This window comes from Carex rostrata, chromosome 29 (assembly GCF_964058835.1).
Source record: "Carex rostrata chromosome 29, lpCarRost1.2, whole genome shotgun sequence".
Classification (NCBI taxonomy): Eukaryota; Viridiplantae; Streptophyta; class Magnoliopsida; order Poales; family Cyperaceae; genus Carex; species Carex rostrata.
The window spans coordinates 5610826-5626963 of record NC_135946.1 but is presented as its reverse complement, the minus strand read 5'-3'; the positions used below and the strand labels follow the sequence as shown (position 1 = coordinate 5626963).

The following is a 16138-nucleotide window of genomic DNA, read 5'->3' as shown; positions in this document are numbered from 1 at the left end:
TAAAAAAACACACCACAGATGTGATGACATCAAAAGAAGTAATCCAGACAATCAGTACTCTCACCTTAATCTCACTTTGGATATAACCAATTTAATGTGCAAAATGGGTTAAAAAAATTTGAAATATAAAAAAAAAAAAATTTTGCTACAAAATGTCATAGCATTATAAAGAATTTTTATTTTTAGAAATTATTATTAAATAATATAAGAATATAGATTTAGTACGTGAATTTTTTATGACTTAGTAGGCACTGAGTGGGTAACTCAGATTTAAATTTTGGAATTGAGTTAGTAGTTTGGGTCCAAAATTTAAGTCAGAAACCACTAATTCAGCTTCAAAGTTTGAATCTGAACTACTAACCTGGTTCAAAAGTTTTAATTCAAACCACTAACTCAGAGCCTTCTAGACCTTTGAAAATTTTGACGTACTCAATTAATTTTCCTATATTATTTACTAATAATTTTTAAAATTCAAAATTCTCTGGCAAAATTTTTGTGCTATAAAATGTCCAAAGTTTATTTTTTTTCATTCATATTAGAAAATTTATAACTCAAATTGCACATAAAAATTATTGTATTGGAGCTCTCTTCTATATAACTACTCTTTTTTTTCATAAAAAAATGTCTTCTGGTAATTTGTTATAAATTTATTTTACTTGTGGTATCATAATATAAAAATAGAGATTTCATGAAGACAAATTGGATTTTTTTTTTCTATTTGTGTTGACCACGTGAGTCAATTTTTCTATGCTTAGAAATATTAATGATGGATCAAGTATTTAATAATTGTGAAAACCATCATTGAGAGGTCCAAAACATGGCAGACCATGATTTGTTAGTTTTCATAGATGGTAGAAAAAAAATTTGTCCACCGGTGGGCAAAGAATTTGGTTCCTTCATTTCTCCTTTTCTTCTATAGTTTCAACAATGAAAATGAAAACAATCATATTTTTTGGTATTTTGTTTAGGGCTATTGTATTTTTGTGAATAGATGAATATCAGATCTTGTGCTAACAAAAGCAATTAATCTTTCTGATCTGAAGAGAAAATGAATAATATCTAGAACTTTTGTGTATATAAATGATATGTAGAGAAATTTCTATTGTTAAAATAATTTTCATGAAGAATATATATGTAGAGAAAATCCTTATTTGAATCATATAATTATATATTTTTCAAATTTGTTTCTTTACATATGATATCCTCTAAATCGTTTAATGACCTGTCTCGCTTGTGGAGAAAATTAGATCATAAATCGCAATGATATTTAAAAAAAAAATCATGTTATATTTTATCCTTTTTTTCATTTGTTGTATCAGAATAACTACGTGCATAATATAAGAATGGAGATTTATTATTTGGATTTCCATTTTTTTTCAATCTGTCTTTTATTTTTATTTTTTTTTATTTTTTTTATTTTGTGTGAATATCAAATAAAAAAGTCTCTTCATATTCTATTCAATCTTATAATATGCCTCCGTTGCAACGCACGGGCAGGATACTAGTAGTGTCTAATATATATATTTATATATATATATATATATATATATATATATATGAATTGGCTACGGTGCTGCGCATAGCATAGAGGGCCTCTGTGCAACGGCTCAATATTTGAGTTTTCCAAATCCTAACGGTTGATTCAAACTGTTCAACATGATCTCCATATGAATACGTACTTGCAAACCAAATTTTACATTTTTTAGAAATTCTTTACTATTTTTTTAGATAGGTAGAAAATCACTTGATTTGAATGGTACAGAATTTTCAAATCAAGTGATTTTCTACCTATCTAAAAAAATAGTAAAGAAATTCTAAAAAAATGTAAAATTTGGTTTGCAAATATGTATTCATATGGAGCTCATGTTGAATAGTTCGGATCGACCGTTAGGAATTTGAAAACTCAAATATTGAGCCATTGCATGAAGGCTTTCTATGCTATGCGTAGCATATTAGCATTTTCCATATATATATATATTTGAGGACCGGCCATTTAATGGCCGGTTTGGGCATTATTATTAATTTTTAATTAATGTTGGATATTAATAAAAATGTTCGGATAATCATTGAAGCCAACATATTTTAAATTTTAACATTCAATTTGGTTCGCTTTTAGGTGTTATTTATGATCGCTTCATTCGATTTTTACTTTTACCTAACAGAATAAATTCATCCTGATTAAAATATAAACACTTTTATTTTTTAAAAGCAACGATAAAAATAGTGGAACACGTTGACTCATAGATCAACATGCCAATAAGTTTTTACTTGAAAAATAGGGTACTATTCATCTATCCTGATTAAAATATAAAATCTATTAATTTCTGTTAATTTTTTGTGAATTTTGCAGTTTCAAATTGCAATTACGTAACATTTCTATGATTAATATTTCAAAAGAAATAATTCTGGTGTATGAATCATCCTAGAAAGCCACCAATAAAAGAAAATAAAGCAACTAGTAATAAATTACAAGTATCGTACCCGTGCGTTGCAACGGAAACATATTATAAAATGAAGAAGATCAAAATTTTGATTTACAATTTGAATTTCAAACTTTGATGCAAGTAAAGGGATTTGATAAGAAAAGGACAAATAGTTTGTAGAAATATATACATCCCATAGGCAAAAGGCAAAAGCCAAAAGGACAAAAAATATTTAGTGAAAGTGAATTCGTATTAGAGGAGGGATACACTTACACCCTTTTTTTTGTGACACCGGATTACACTCTATATTTTGAAAATCCAAACAGTCAATCCAAACCGTTCAACATGATGAATATGTTAAAATATGCTTACAGATCAAATTTTACATTTTTTTTGAATTTTTTTACTATTTATTAAGATGTGTACAAAAATTCAATGGTCTGAATATAGCAATTTTGTTAAATACTTAATAAATAGTAAAAAAATTCGAAAAAAATGTAAAATTTGATCTACAAACAAATTTTAGTATATCCATTATGTTGAATGGTTAGGATCGACTATTTTAACTTTGAAAACTTTGTAAATAGAGAGTGTAATTCGGTGTCACCAAAAAAGGTGTAATTGGATCCCTCATCTTCGTGAGGAGGAATCCACTTACACCCTTTTTTGGTGACACCGGATTACACTTTATATTTTCAAAGTCCAAACAGTCGATCCAAACCATTGCACATGATGGATATGTTAAAATGTGCTTGCATATCAAATTTTACATTTTTTTGAATTTTTTTTGTTATTTATTAAGATGGGTACAAAAATTCAATGGTATGAATATAGTGATTTTGTTAAATACTTAATAAATAGTAAATAAATTCGAAAAAATATAAAATTTGATCTACAAGTGCATTTTAGTACATCCAAACCGTTCCACATGATGGATATGAGGGATCCACTTACACCCTTTTTTGGTGACACTGGATTGCAATCTATATTTTCAAAGTCCAAACAGTCGATCCAAATCGTTCAACATGATGGATATGTTAAAATATGATTACAGATCAAATTTACATTTTTTTTGAATTTCATTTACTATTTATTAAGATGGGTAGAAAAATTTAATGGTCTGAATATAGCAATTTTGTTAAATACTTAATAAATAGTAAAAAAAATTCGAAAAAATGTAAAATGTTAATTGTAACATATTGTGTGGTAGTATGTGCGGCGAGTATGTTTCTAACTAAATTTAGACTTTTACGTGTAAAAAATATGCATTTAATAAAAAAGACAGATTATTTTATTAGAGAACTGATATTAAATTTAAAATTTTATCTTTCAATCATAACCGTTAATGGATCAGAATATCTACATACATAATATAAAAGTGGAGATATCTTATAGAAAAAGAAACACACGTACTCCTCCATATATGCATGTTCCTTGCCACTTGTCAATTATTTTAAAATGGATGATATGGACAACCAAAATAGCAAAATAGAGGAGTAGGTGTTTAATAAATGTACATGACGACCACCGTGAGTTAATAACTTTTTTATCAATATATATTTTAGTGGGTCTTTCCCACTAAATTTCAAAGAAAAGAAGAAAGAAAATAAAAAGACAACCAATTACCCCTCCATACCAGTCAATCTCAATTTTACATGCTATTTTCAGAAATCCTACATCTACAATAAATTTTTACTACAAGAATTATTCATGTACAACAATTTTTTATGCCCTGGCCAGCAAAGAAAACGATGTTTGTAGAAAGTAACAAATGGCTGGCTTGTTACTTAAGCAATGAATTTCCATATAATCAAAGAGAAAAGAGGAAGTAAAGAATAAAACATATGGGTGTCGACATTATGAAAAGCAAAAGCATTTCACCACTTCTCCACTTCTTCTTTACGAAAAGCAAAAGCATTTCATCCCTATAAAGCATTTCCTTGTCTTGCCATTATATGCTCCACTTCTTTCGAATAATTAAATCTTCAAATTTACAAAAGAGAAAAGAAAATCAAAAGAAAAAAGTACCACAGAATCAAACAAAAATTTAATTGCCAAACCACAATCTCCAAGACTTCATTCTGATCTCTCACTCCTGAGCACTTTAACTATAAGGGCACGCCAGAAAAAAACTGTAGCTCTGAATTATTCAGATGAAATTAGTCATTAATTTATCAGAAATCCTAATCTACAATAATTTTTCAAGTACAATAATTATTGAAGACTCAGCCAAGAAAATGATGTTTGTAGGAAAAAAAAACAAATGGGTAGTTCCTCAAGGGATGAATTTCCATATCATCAAAGAGGAAGTAATGAATGAAATCAACGTATATCGTCCACATATATTGGACAAAGAAAAATCATTGGACGATTTCCTTGTCTTGCCATTATGCTCCATCTCTTTCGAATAATTAAAGCTTCAAATTTATAAAAGAGGGATAACAAAATCAAAAGAAAATGGGACCACTGAACTAAAATAATAAGTAATCTTTGATCCTAGAGCAATATTATTGAATTATGGTAGTTTATTGGGATAGCAAGTCACTGAGATTGAGCCTAACTTTCAAACTATGAGAATCAAACGTGAATGTCTGCCACAAATATAAAACATTCATGCAGCGAATTGGGATCAATTTTACATTGCCCATATAATTTTACCCTAAATTATGTAAAAAATATGGCACAAGTTCAATTTTTTTTGTAAAATAAATAGGCGTCAATTGACCCCACTCCATTTAAGCGGCTTTGCTTTTGTTCTAAAGTAAAATAAAGAAAAGAAAAGGAATGACAAGATTTAGGTAGAATTGAGAACTGGAAAATTGTTATTTTGAAATATTTTATTTTATACCACAAAGACAATACGCTGGTTTTATATATATATGTGGATTACATCATATTATGTGTAATACCAAATATACACTTTATGGTTTAGGGAATTAAATTGATTTACATACGGTGGCATTAATTGTTTATACAATGGAAACCATTCCAAAATACTTCATGACGAACAATGCTACAGAAGCTAAACATCAGGTGAAAATGGCGTTTGTTGATGAAGATTGTGAACAAAAGGAGAAATGGAAAATGGTTCTGAGTGGAATAAATTCAAACACATTCCCAAAGTGACTATGGAAGGTTATGAGGAGGAAAGATTCTATATATGTTACTTAATTATTAGAAGCTAAGACACCATGGGGCTGGAAAGTTGTAGTATATAAATGTTTATACTTTAATGCTATTTGTCCTTATCTCTGATGTAAGTATACAGTTTCAACAATCAAATGTAATTATACTTCTCTCTGATGTAAGTATACTGTTTGCTGAAATTTAGATTCATTCGATTTCAGCCACATTGTCAACTTACCATTCTTGTGTTCAGTTGAGGTTTACATATATATAACTTAAATTGAGATTATCTAGCGAGGTAGAGCTATCTAATGTAAGTATAATGTTTCAGCAAACAAAAAGATATATTGGACGTATGAAGAAAAAGACAAAAAATAAATCATTGGGAAGGGCATTTCTATAAAACTTTTTTTTTTTTTAATTTCAATCTACTTTTCATATGCTTGTTTTCTGATTATTTGTCCTTGTCGGTATCTTCCAGTTTTCTTTTCATATTTTCTCCATTTATTTTAAGGTAAAATAGCAGTTTAATTATGAGCTATTAGTTTGTACTTGCATATATATTTATATAGCACAGGTGGCTCAGTACAGCACCGGTAGTTCTTTTTTGTATTCGTAATTGTTTCATGCAATTTTTTCTCAATAATTGATAGTTTGATACTATTTAATTTATAACCCGTTCTAATTTCCAGATAAGTTGACACTTACACTTGAGATGGATAATTCACTTTCAATTGGTATTTTCTCAAGCTCAGATGCTTAGAAAATTCAAACTAAACCGTCAAACTGACACATGCTCAGAAATTGAATCTTTCTTTGACCTCAAAGAAAATATCCTTCAAACAATGGAGTTTTTACTTGAGATGATCTTTTAAAATGAATTTGACTATGTCATTGACCTAGTTTTAATTTATTAGAGCACCAAATTGAAATCAAAGCTATGGAAACAAAAATATAAATCGGACAAAATACGCACTAAACAACTCAATAAAATGAAACACAGAATAGTCGATATTTTAGTGCATCCATATCAATTTTATTATTATTTAGATTTGAACAGTCCAAACCAATACAAATTAATGAGACCATTCCAATAAATATAGGTAGGGCTGCAAACGAATTGAACCAAATCGAACATACTCCAGTTTGAGTTTGGTTTGAATTAATTTTGAACTAAGTTTGGTTTGAATTAATTTCAAATTGATTTTTTTACAAACTCAATTTCGAATTTTTTACGAACTTTTTTACAACATGGAAGAGTGATCATAGTCGCCGAAAGCAAGAGGTGAAAATCGTCTAGGGTTTTAGAACTGAGAGCGAGAATTACAACTTATGAGTTTTGACTTATGGCTAGGCGGCATTATATTTTAACTTTTAAGTCATCAACGAACATATATAAGTCATCAGCGAAAATCAACGGTTCACATTACTTTGAATTTCGAACTAGAATAGTTCGCGAACCTATTTCGAACGAATCAGGTCCAATTTGAATTTGGTTTGAATTAATTTCAAACTATTTCGAATCGAATTTTTTACGAACTTTTTCGAATCAAACTTGAATCGAATCACGAACTACAAATTTTTTGTGCAGTTTCTCATTATTTTGGTACAGAAAATTTGGTCCATGAAATATTATTTATGTATATATGTATCTGTTTCGTCCAGAAAATAGAAATATATAATAAAAAATTAATTCAAATAATTAAAATTAATTAACTCCTTATAAAAGAGATTGACACCAATATATTGACTATAATCTATATGAATCACTATTGAACTATCAAAATAATATAATTCAAAGAACCTATATTTTCCCATCTAAATATAGCTGAAACAGATGTTCCATGCATGTTAGTAATTTCAATATCGATCTCAGCTGGGTACACAGAAGAAAGTTTTAATTGTAAGGATGTTATTCAAGTCTAGTAGAAACTACTGGAAGCACCACTTAAATATGATACTAAGCCTAAGCTATAGGTTCAATTCTACGAACTTAATAAAATACTATTAAAAAAAATCCTTATTTAATTACTTACGAACTTAATTTATTCCATTAAAGTTTTTATTTGTATTTTATTTTTATTTTTTGTAGACTGAAGCTTTCAATTTTCATTGCTTCACACCTCTATACCAAACAGAAAAGGGGTAAAAAAATGACACTGATGCGGACCTCTGCAACTTGCATGCATGGCCCAACAACTGTTGCATTCTCTTTTACTTTATCTCTCTTTTTCTTTATGCTTTCCTCGAAGTAAACAGATTCCTTCTCTTTTTCTTTCTCTTATTTTTATGCTTTGCTCAAAGGTTTGGCCAAATTGGACTTCAATTGCAGGAACTGCGGCTAAAACCACTGTTTTTTGAATTTTTTTTATTCATTAGTTTTTTTTATTGAAATAGTTATCTTTCAAAATTATAGAAATAAATAAAATTTGATCGCCAAACACATTTTGATATATGGAAAACATATTAGGTATTTCAGATTGACTGTTTGAACTTTAAAATCACAAAAACAATCTCATAGTACTAATATCTTGTTGCCCCCTCCCTCTCTCTGTGTATATATATACACACACACATGCTCATCTTCAGTGCCTAGAACAAAGGTTTCTAGAATAAAGGTTTTGAACAAGTCTGTGTGTGTACACACACCTTAATAATTCGCTAACTTCCTTGGCCCTGCTCTTCAGCGCCTGTTATCATATTAAATCTTTAGCCAACATCAACCATTAAGTCATATTTGTTTTTTTTTTTTGAGAACTTGGTAGATGCTACATTAAGTCATATTATTATTTATCCAAATTCAACAAAATCAAGGTCAAAATCAATACCAACTTAAATGCATGGGAGATGCCATGCAGCAACAACAAGGCCATAACCTAAAGCAATGATCTAATGCACCGAAGTGAAACATATTTTAAAATCTATCAAGTTCCAAATTAGCAAACGGTGGAAATTACTTCTTTATTTATGGTAGACTAGGCCAAAATTTATTGTCGATGAATGAATATTAAAATCGGATTATTTGATATGGGCAAAATTTAATATAAAATTACTTAAACAGTTTGGAGCCGAAATGAAGTGTGGAATAATTGGGGATTTCAATACTTACAGGAAAATCTGGAGTTTTATAAATTTACTTTTATTGAGAAAAAAAAGAAAGCTGATATCTGATGAGTCAGTCATATTTTGTCAATAAATTTGTGTAAGAGAAAAAAATATCCATATTTTCTTTTAATTGTTCCTTTTGATTTCTAAAAAAAAAAAAAGAGGAAACGGTAAATGACATATATATATTTTATAGGAGAAATTTATCTCAGCAGAATACAGATGAGTAGATTTTTCCCATTAGAACGAAGAGAGGCATAAATAACAAACTCCGGTGTAAAATTAATCAGTGTTGTAAATAACAATATGTGCTCGTCGGACAAACATGGTACCGCCAAGTAATTATTCGGGAATAATCGGAAATAATCGGGCATAATCGGAAATAATCAGCCGATTATTCGAAAAAATCCGTGACAGCTTGATCACCGCTAACGATTGCTTAGACGATTAATTGGCCTAAACAGACGTTTTTTACAACACTGAAATTGACTAACAATAACTAGTGTGTAAAGTGGCAAAAATTGCAATTTACCTAAAATCTGTGTCCTGTTTTGTGTAATTGTGTGCAAACTACTCTGAATAAAACAGGGAATTGTTAATCTTGCCGCCCACGACAGAGATTCGTCAATAAAGAAAACAAATTGTAAAACAAAGTTGTAATAAAAAGAAATTGCTAGTTGAACAATAAACCAATTTTACGGAACATATGCCATTGTGAATAAAAATATAATCCATCTGCTTATTTATTTTTTCTGTTATTATTGATTGTTGACTGTTGACATATAATCTAAATACAATACTTTATGCTCGTCAAGTTTTGCATTCAGCAAATAATTAAGAATAATTATATTTAACGGGTTAATTAACTTTACTCATGTCATTTAATTATTATTATTTTTTTGTGGGGGAGTTCAGATCTAGGGAAGTAGACCAAAGATTGGATCTTAAATTTGGACCATCTGATTCGAATCCGTGATAATCTATCTTGAGAGATGAGTTCGAATCGCAAAGCAATCTCAAGCGAAGGATTCTCGGATGGTCCCAATCAAAACCCAAAGATTGGGTTACTTTAGGGGATCCGTACCCTGGGGTGGGGGTAATTTGTGTGAATACTAATTATAATCCTGCTGCTCTTGTTGAATGCGAAAGGGTTCTATACAGTGGCAGAGCTGGTTGGAATAAAGGGTGAACACTTGCCTGCTTACTCGATCAGGATTCAAAATTATTTTTAAGAATATATACACCTCTATTTTTATGTTTTGTTTTGAAAAAAATAAAATAAAATAAAAAATAATCTAAATTTAGATTGAATCTAAGAATATATAACGGCTGTGATTAATTGATCTAAATTCAGATTGAATCTGAGTTATCTAATCAAATAATCTGTCTTCTGAAAAAGTGAGAAAGAACTAGTGGTTCCTTACTAGATCTAATTATGGATTAACTTGACAAGTAGCTAGCTAATATGAAGCACTTCAATGGAATAATTTTCCAATTTGTTTAAAGACGAAATGAAAATTCTCTTTTTTGTAATTTTAAGTTTTATTTTTTTTACTTAATTGTGAAAGGATACTTTCATAATATCTTATATATATATATATATATATATATATAGAGAGAGAGAGAGGTTAGCTAAGATCAAAGTGGTAGTTCCTGAGCTTTGGTGTTACCAATTCGTTTTTTAATTTTTAAAGTTCAAAACATCGATCTGAACCGTTCAAGTTCTTTTCCATATTAAATTGTGCTTGGAGACCAAATTTTATATTTTTATGAATTTTTTTACTATTTATTAAGCCACTTTGAAAATCGCTGATCCAACGGTGGCTTATGATTTTACTGTTTTGTAAGCCACCGTTGGATCAGCGATTTTCAAAGTGGCTTAATAAATAGTAAAAAAAATCAGAAAAATATAAAATTTGGTCTCCAAGCACAATTTAATATGGAGAACAACTTGAACGGTTCGGATCGACGTTTTGAACTTTGAAAATTGAAAAATGAATTGGTAGCACCAAAGCTCAAGAACTACCACTTTGATCTTAGCCAACCTCTATATATATATATATATATATATATGAGGAGGGATCGGATGACATCGTGCATTTTTAAACTTTTTAAAGTCCAAACAGTTGATCCAAACCGTTCAACATAATATATATGTTAAAATGTACTTGCATATCAAAGTTTACATTTTTTGGAATTTTTTTTACTATTTATTAAGTATTTAACAAAATCACTATATTCAGACCGTTGAATTTTTGTACCCATCATAATAAATAGTAAAAAAATTCAGAAAAATGTAAAATTTGATCTGCAAGTACATTTTAACAAATCCATTAAGTTGAATGGTTTGGATCGGCTGTTTGGACTTTAAAAATGCACGGTGTCATCCGATCCCTCCTCTATATATATATATATATATATATATATATTAATTCTCTTAGTTAATTATAGAGAGTTTGGAGGTATCTTTAATTAAAGCAATGATCCCAAGTGTCAGGTCTAAAATTATGGCATTCTTCAGTATTTCGGCTGTATACTTCACAAAAGATATGTAGAATGTTGTTTCTAATATATGATCTTAAATGTAATCATTGATTAAGAAAAATGATGTCACTAGAATCTATATATATATCAAAATTAGCCTAATTTCCGACTCATTTGTAACTAGGGATGGCAAAAAAAATTCGAGGTTCGTGATTCGATTCAGGTTTGATTCAGGTTTGATTCAAGTTTAATTCGATTCGAAATGGGTCCGAATTGAAACGAACCAAACTAGGTTCGGTTCGGAATTAATTCAAACCAAACCCAAACCTAGCCTGGTTCGATCGAAATGGATTCGATCATTTTTATGATTTGAATCTCATAAAATCACAAGTCATTCATTTTATCCGATCAAATCGAAAAGACAAATTGGATTCATATAAGAGTTACAATTAAACATAGAAATTAATTACATTCAAAGCCACGTCATTCCCTTGGCCCAGTTAGCCCATAAGAAATTAATTACATTCAAAGCATAGAAATTAATTATGTGTAATGCAAGAGAAGAAAAAATAAATAAGCAAAGTCCAGTTAGCCCATAAGCAAAAATAAAGAAGAGGAAATGCACTGCCACGTGATTCCCTTTTCCCCACAAGCAAAAAGCAAAGGAAAAAAGTGCGCTTCCATCCGGTTTATAACCGTTGTGTTTAGTCCCACATCTTTTGAAAACAAAAAAGGCATCTCTTTAATGCCTATAAAAGCAGTTGAGATCAACTTGAGAAATAACTCAACTGCAATAGAGAATACGGACTGGGTTTTGGTTGTTATCAAATATCTGATCCGTTTTTTTTAATAGAATATTTTTATTGGGTTGCGGTTTTGATTCCTACTGAAAACTGATATTAGATCCGTTTTAATTTATTAAATATTGTAAGTGGGTTATGGTTTTGGTTAATACTAAAACTATAAATCCGCATATAAGTGGGTTATGTTTCGAACCATTTTCGAACCAAACTGAATCAGTTCGAATTTGTACTGAACCAAACCCGAACTGGGTTATTCAGTTCGAAATCCAGTTTCAATTTCAAACTAGTTTGGTTTGAAATTATTTCGAACCCGAACTCGAACCTGGGGTAGGTTTGATTTTTTTTTTTGAAGTATTGGCAGTGACTGCCAATAGAAAATTTTATTGAAGGGGTAGGTTTGGTTTGGTTTGGTTCGTTGCCAGCCCTATTTGTAACTTGCTTTATTGAACTTTCTTCTCATCAACGGTTGAATGTGGCTTGGGCTTGGGCCTTGCTTTGCTCCATTGATACATAAACAATGAATGTATTTCTTTATTGGCGAAAGCAGATGACGTTCTACAATTGCAAGGGTAAGATGTTTGGAATGAAACATTAATTTAACAAAATTCAACAATTCAACACGACTATTGATAAAATCTGGTCCATCAGATGTTGTTCAGCGCAGTACTGCATGTACTGCGCACCAAAAAAATATGATAAAACTGAATAAATTGTGGCATACTGCATGTACTGCAACGTGTTTCCTACCTACTACTTAATATATAGCATGCAAAAATAATTTTTAATTGTGAATCATCTAAATTGTTTATATATATATAACCTCAAAATTGTTTCATGTTAATTTGTAGAAAAATTAAAATTAATTAGAAACCTATTTGCATATCTTTAATTTTAAGAATAATCATTTTTTTCTTAGAAGCCACAGGAAGAAACCAAATGAAATAGCATTTACACTATTTAAAAACAATCTAAATTTTAAAGCGATCTCAATTTCGATTAACATTCAAATGATTGCATCACCGATCTTGACCTTCTGTTAGCTTAAAAAATGATCAAATGTGTCATATTGTTAATTAGAAGTATAAGCGGCTAACATTAGCAATGCAGGTCTTTAGGAAAATCATACATGACTATATACAATTCATATAATTATGTTACATAAGCCAGCTGTGCCATGTACATAAGTTGATACCATCTATTCTTACTCCTAATCAATTCAAGTTATTTAGACTTAAAGAAATTAATCATTATTTCCCATTTTTTTATACCTTTCTTATTGCATGAGTTGTGTCCAGTAATTCAATTTATCGTGACGATGGTGGCTTTTGCCAATGTCAAATTAAGCAATTTATTTTGGTGGGTGAATGAGCATCCCCAATAGCCTCAATTAACCCTAATTTCATCTATTTTTATTTATATCCACTCAATTATTCATTCACTTATTTATTTATACATGATAATTGAGAATATATATATGTTAATAATTACATTTGTTGTAAAATATATATAAATGTAATAAAAATGATAAATAAAAATATTGTAATTTTGTATTTCAGTTAAATGGTTGATTAATGGTATTAAGTAGAAGACATGAATAGACTAATGTTCTCATTACTCAAATAGTTTGCTTAGTGGTTGAGCTGATACTACTTTTAAAAGACTTATTTGTTTGTTCAGCTTCATATATCGATAATTTGCATTACTGTTGGTCTTTTAAAAATTGTAACACCCGAATCAATAATCCAAATATTTTTATATATGGTTGATAAAACCTTGGGTTTAATTAAGTTAAATGAATTGTCAAAATTATCAAATAAAAGAGTTACTAAAATTATATAAATGTTGATGAGACATAATTTAATTATGTAAATCCATATGACAAATATGCAAATTATGAGCACTACTTAAATGATCATTTGAATAATATAATTGATTCTTTCAATTTTTAAATTATGAGAAATATTATTGTTATTTTTTATAAAAAAAATAAAATAAAGCTTCTTCTTTGAATTTGTCCTTTAATTGGCCACCATGTCTTTAGCATTTTTCTTTGCCTCTTCCTTCGATTTGTTTAAATTCTTAATCAAATTTTGTAGGTACACATCCACATCTTTTATTCCAGAATTTTTTAGCAAGCCTTCCGCTAAATCTGCAGGCGACACCTTCACATCGAGAAGAAGCTCCTTGATTGAATCGAACAAAGGGTGATTCTCGATCCCAAGATAGTTCTTGGCCAACACCTTGAATGCATCAAAGGTGCAGTATGACATCTCGATGTGCATGTCCATCCTGCCTCTTCTGATCAGTGCTGGGTCGAGCTTTTCTATGTGGTTTGTTGTGAAGATAATAATTCTCTCGCCTCCGCATGCCGACCATAACCCGTCGATAAAGTTAAGAAGCCCAGAAAGTGTCACTTTGTTGGTTATGTCAACTTCTGCAATAGCTTTTGATGGTGGCGCCTCAGTTTCATCCTTGTACTTCTTCTTTTTCTTGTCCTTGCGTTCACCGGTGAGGTCGAGAGAGCAGTCAATATCCTCAATGACAATGATGGACTTGGCGGTTGTTGCTAGAAAAATCTGCCTCAGCTCTGTGTTGTTCTTGATTGCTGTCAGCTCCAGGTCATACACATCGTACTCTAAGAAGTTGGCTATTGATGCTATCATGGTAGATTTGCCGGTCCCGGGTGGGCCATACAGGAGATAACCACGCTTCCACGCTTTGCCAACATGCTTGTAGTACTCCTTCCCCTCACGAAAGATCACAAGATCATCCATGATCTCTTTCTTCCTTTCGGGTTCCATGGCGAGTGAGTCAAAGGTAGCGGGATGCTCGAAATCTACATGACTCCATACCATGCTGCGGCTCACACTTCCAATGTTTGTGAAAAGCCTTCGTTGCCGATTGCGTGCAATAATGGCACGGCCTTTGGAAAGGACATGCTCCAGATAATCATTCTCTATCAAGTTGCGGTGGCGCTTGTGGAAGCTGAGTCGGTAGAACCTATTAATTAATATTTTAAAAATTATTTAGGAATAGACAAAATTTTACTCCAGTAATGTCTTACTAATTAATAAAACAAAACAGTGTTTGCTACCTGCATCTAGAAAAAAATAGCTTGAAGCGTTTGGCAAGTACGTACATTTACAAATTAACTTGGAATATTATGGAAAATTAAACTTACGATTTGCAATTGTATACCAGTGTAAAATATATTAATAAGAAAAATATAGAGAGAGTCATTTTGGAATGTTATGTAAATTTTCAACACCTTCGTTCTTCCATGTTGCTAACTGTCGTTGTTGATATGGGAAGCTGCTTTGAGGCATGCCACCACACTGTCACACCACAAAAGGTGTCGGTCACCTCCTCGTTTTCATCAATGGTGATGAATGGCCGGTCGTTTTTCCTTCTGAGCTCAGCCTTTAGTCTCCGGGCATGCTCAAGGCACGCAGAGCTGAGGTATGCCTCAGCAGCGGAGTACAGCTCGTCTTTCCTCATGTGCTTGCCATCGTATTCATGCAATTTGATATGATTGAAAGGGTTGAGAAAAGAAAACGCCTTTCTGAAAGTAGTAGAGATGAAGAAATGAAGTTCTTTCGGCATGTGGTTGCGAACTATGGCCCATACGAAGAGGAAGCTTGCCATTGCCGAGCCGGTACCAGCCCAACTTGGTATTGCTACCATTTTCTCTTATTTTTCTTCTCGCTAGATTTTTCTCTTGACCAGTACTGTTAATAAGCTAGAAACACACACAAGGATATGAAAATGAATGAAAATTTGTATGCCTTTACCAGTGTTATTGCTTAGATAATCATTTTGTGGCGGCTTGGGTGATTTGACGGATCCTGTTATTCCTCAAGAATAATAAAAGCAGAAAAAATGGTGCAGGACTCAGAGATAAAATGCACCTCAATTCGTCAGAGAAATTTTTAAGTAATTGCTAATTGGTGCTAATTAAAGGGGCTATTAAGCTAAACGCTATTTTCAGAGCAAGGTTACCTAATTTAAAAATACCTAATCAGAGGGCCTGCTATTTTCAGAGCGCAACTTCAGTTATTTGTTGCTTTTCTCAGATACTTATTTTTTAAAATCTAATTAAATCACGTTCTAATAAGAAAAGTTACTATCCGATTATAAATTGAATTATATATCTGATATGTCTATTTTAATATCTTACTTCTTTTTTTCGAAATTTCC

General features: G+C 30.7%; 1 protein-coding gene across 2 annotated transcripts; it reads right to left on the bottom strand.

Moving 5' to 3' along the window:
• Positions 1-13952: 13952 nt before the first annotated feature.
• Positions 13953-15780, bottom strand: LOC144546277 (AAA-ATPase ASD, mitochondrial-like). 2 transcript variants are annotated; one of them, XM_078294837.1, is made up of 3 exons: positions 15733-15780; positions 15210-15656; positions 13953-14941 (listed from the first exon to the last, which is right to left on the bottom strand). In XM_078294837.1, the coding sequence occupies exons 2-3, from the start codon at positions 15623-15625 to the stop codon at positions 13960-13962; spliced, it is 1398 nt and encodes a 465-aa protein (XP_078150963.1). In that variant the 5' UTR covers positions 15626-15656; positions 15733-15780; the 3' UTR covers positions 13953-13959. The 2 variants fall into 2 exon arrangements, with proteins under 2 accessions (XP_078150963.1, XP_078150962.1); XM_078294836.1 differs by lacking the exon at positions 15733-15780 and having other exon boundaries at positions 15210-15686.
• Positions 15781-16138: the final 358 nt, after the last annotated feature.

Excerpts from the sequence above, each read along its gene's own strand:
- LOC144546277 (XM_078294837.1), bottom strand. The coding sequence starts at position 15,625 with ATGGTAGCAATACCAAGTTGGGCTGGTACCGGCTCGGCAATGGCAAGC. Across the intron at positions 14,942-15,209 it reads AGCAACATGGAAGAACGAAG|GTTCTACCGACTCAGCTTCC; the intron begins GTGTTGAAAATT and ends ATTAATTAATAG.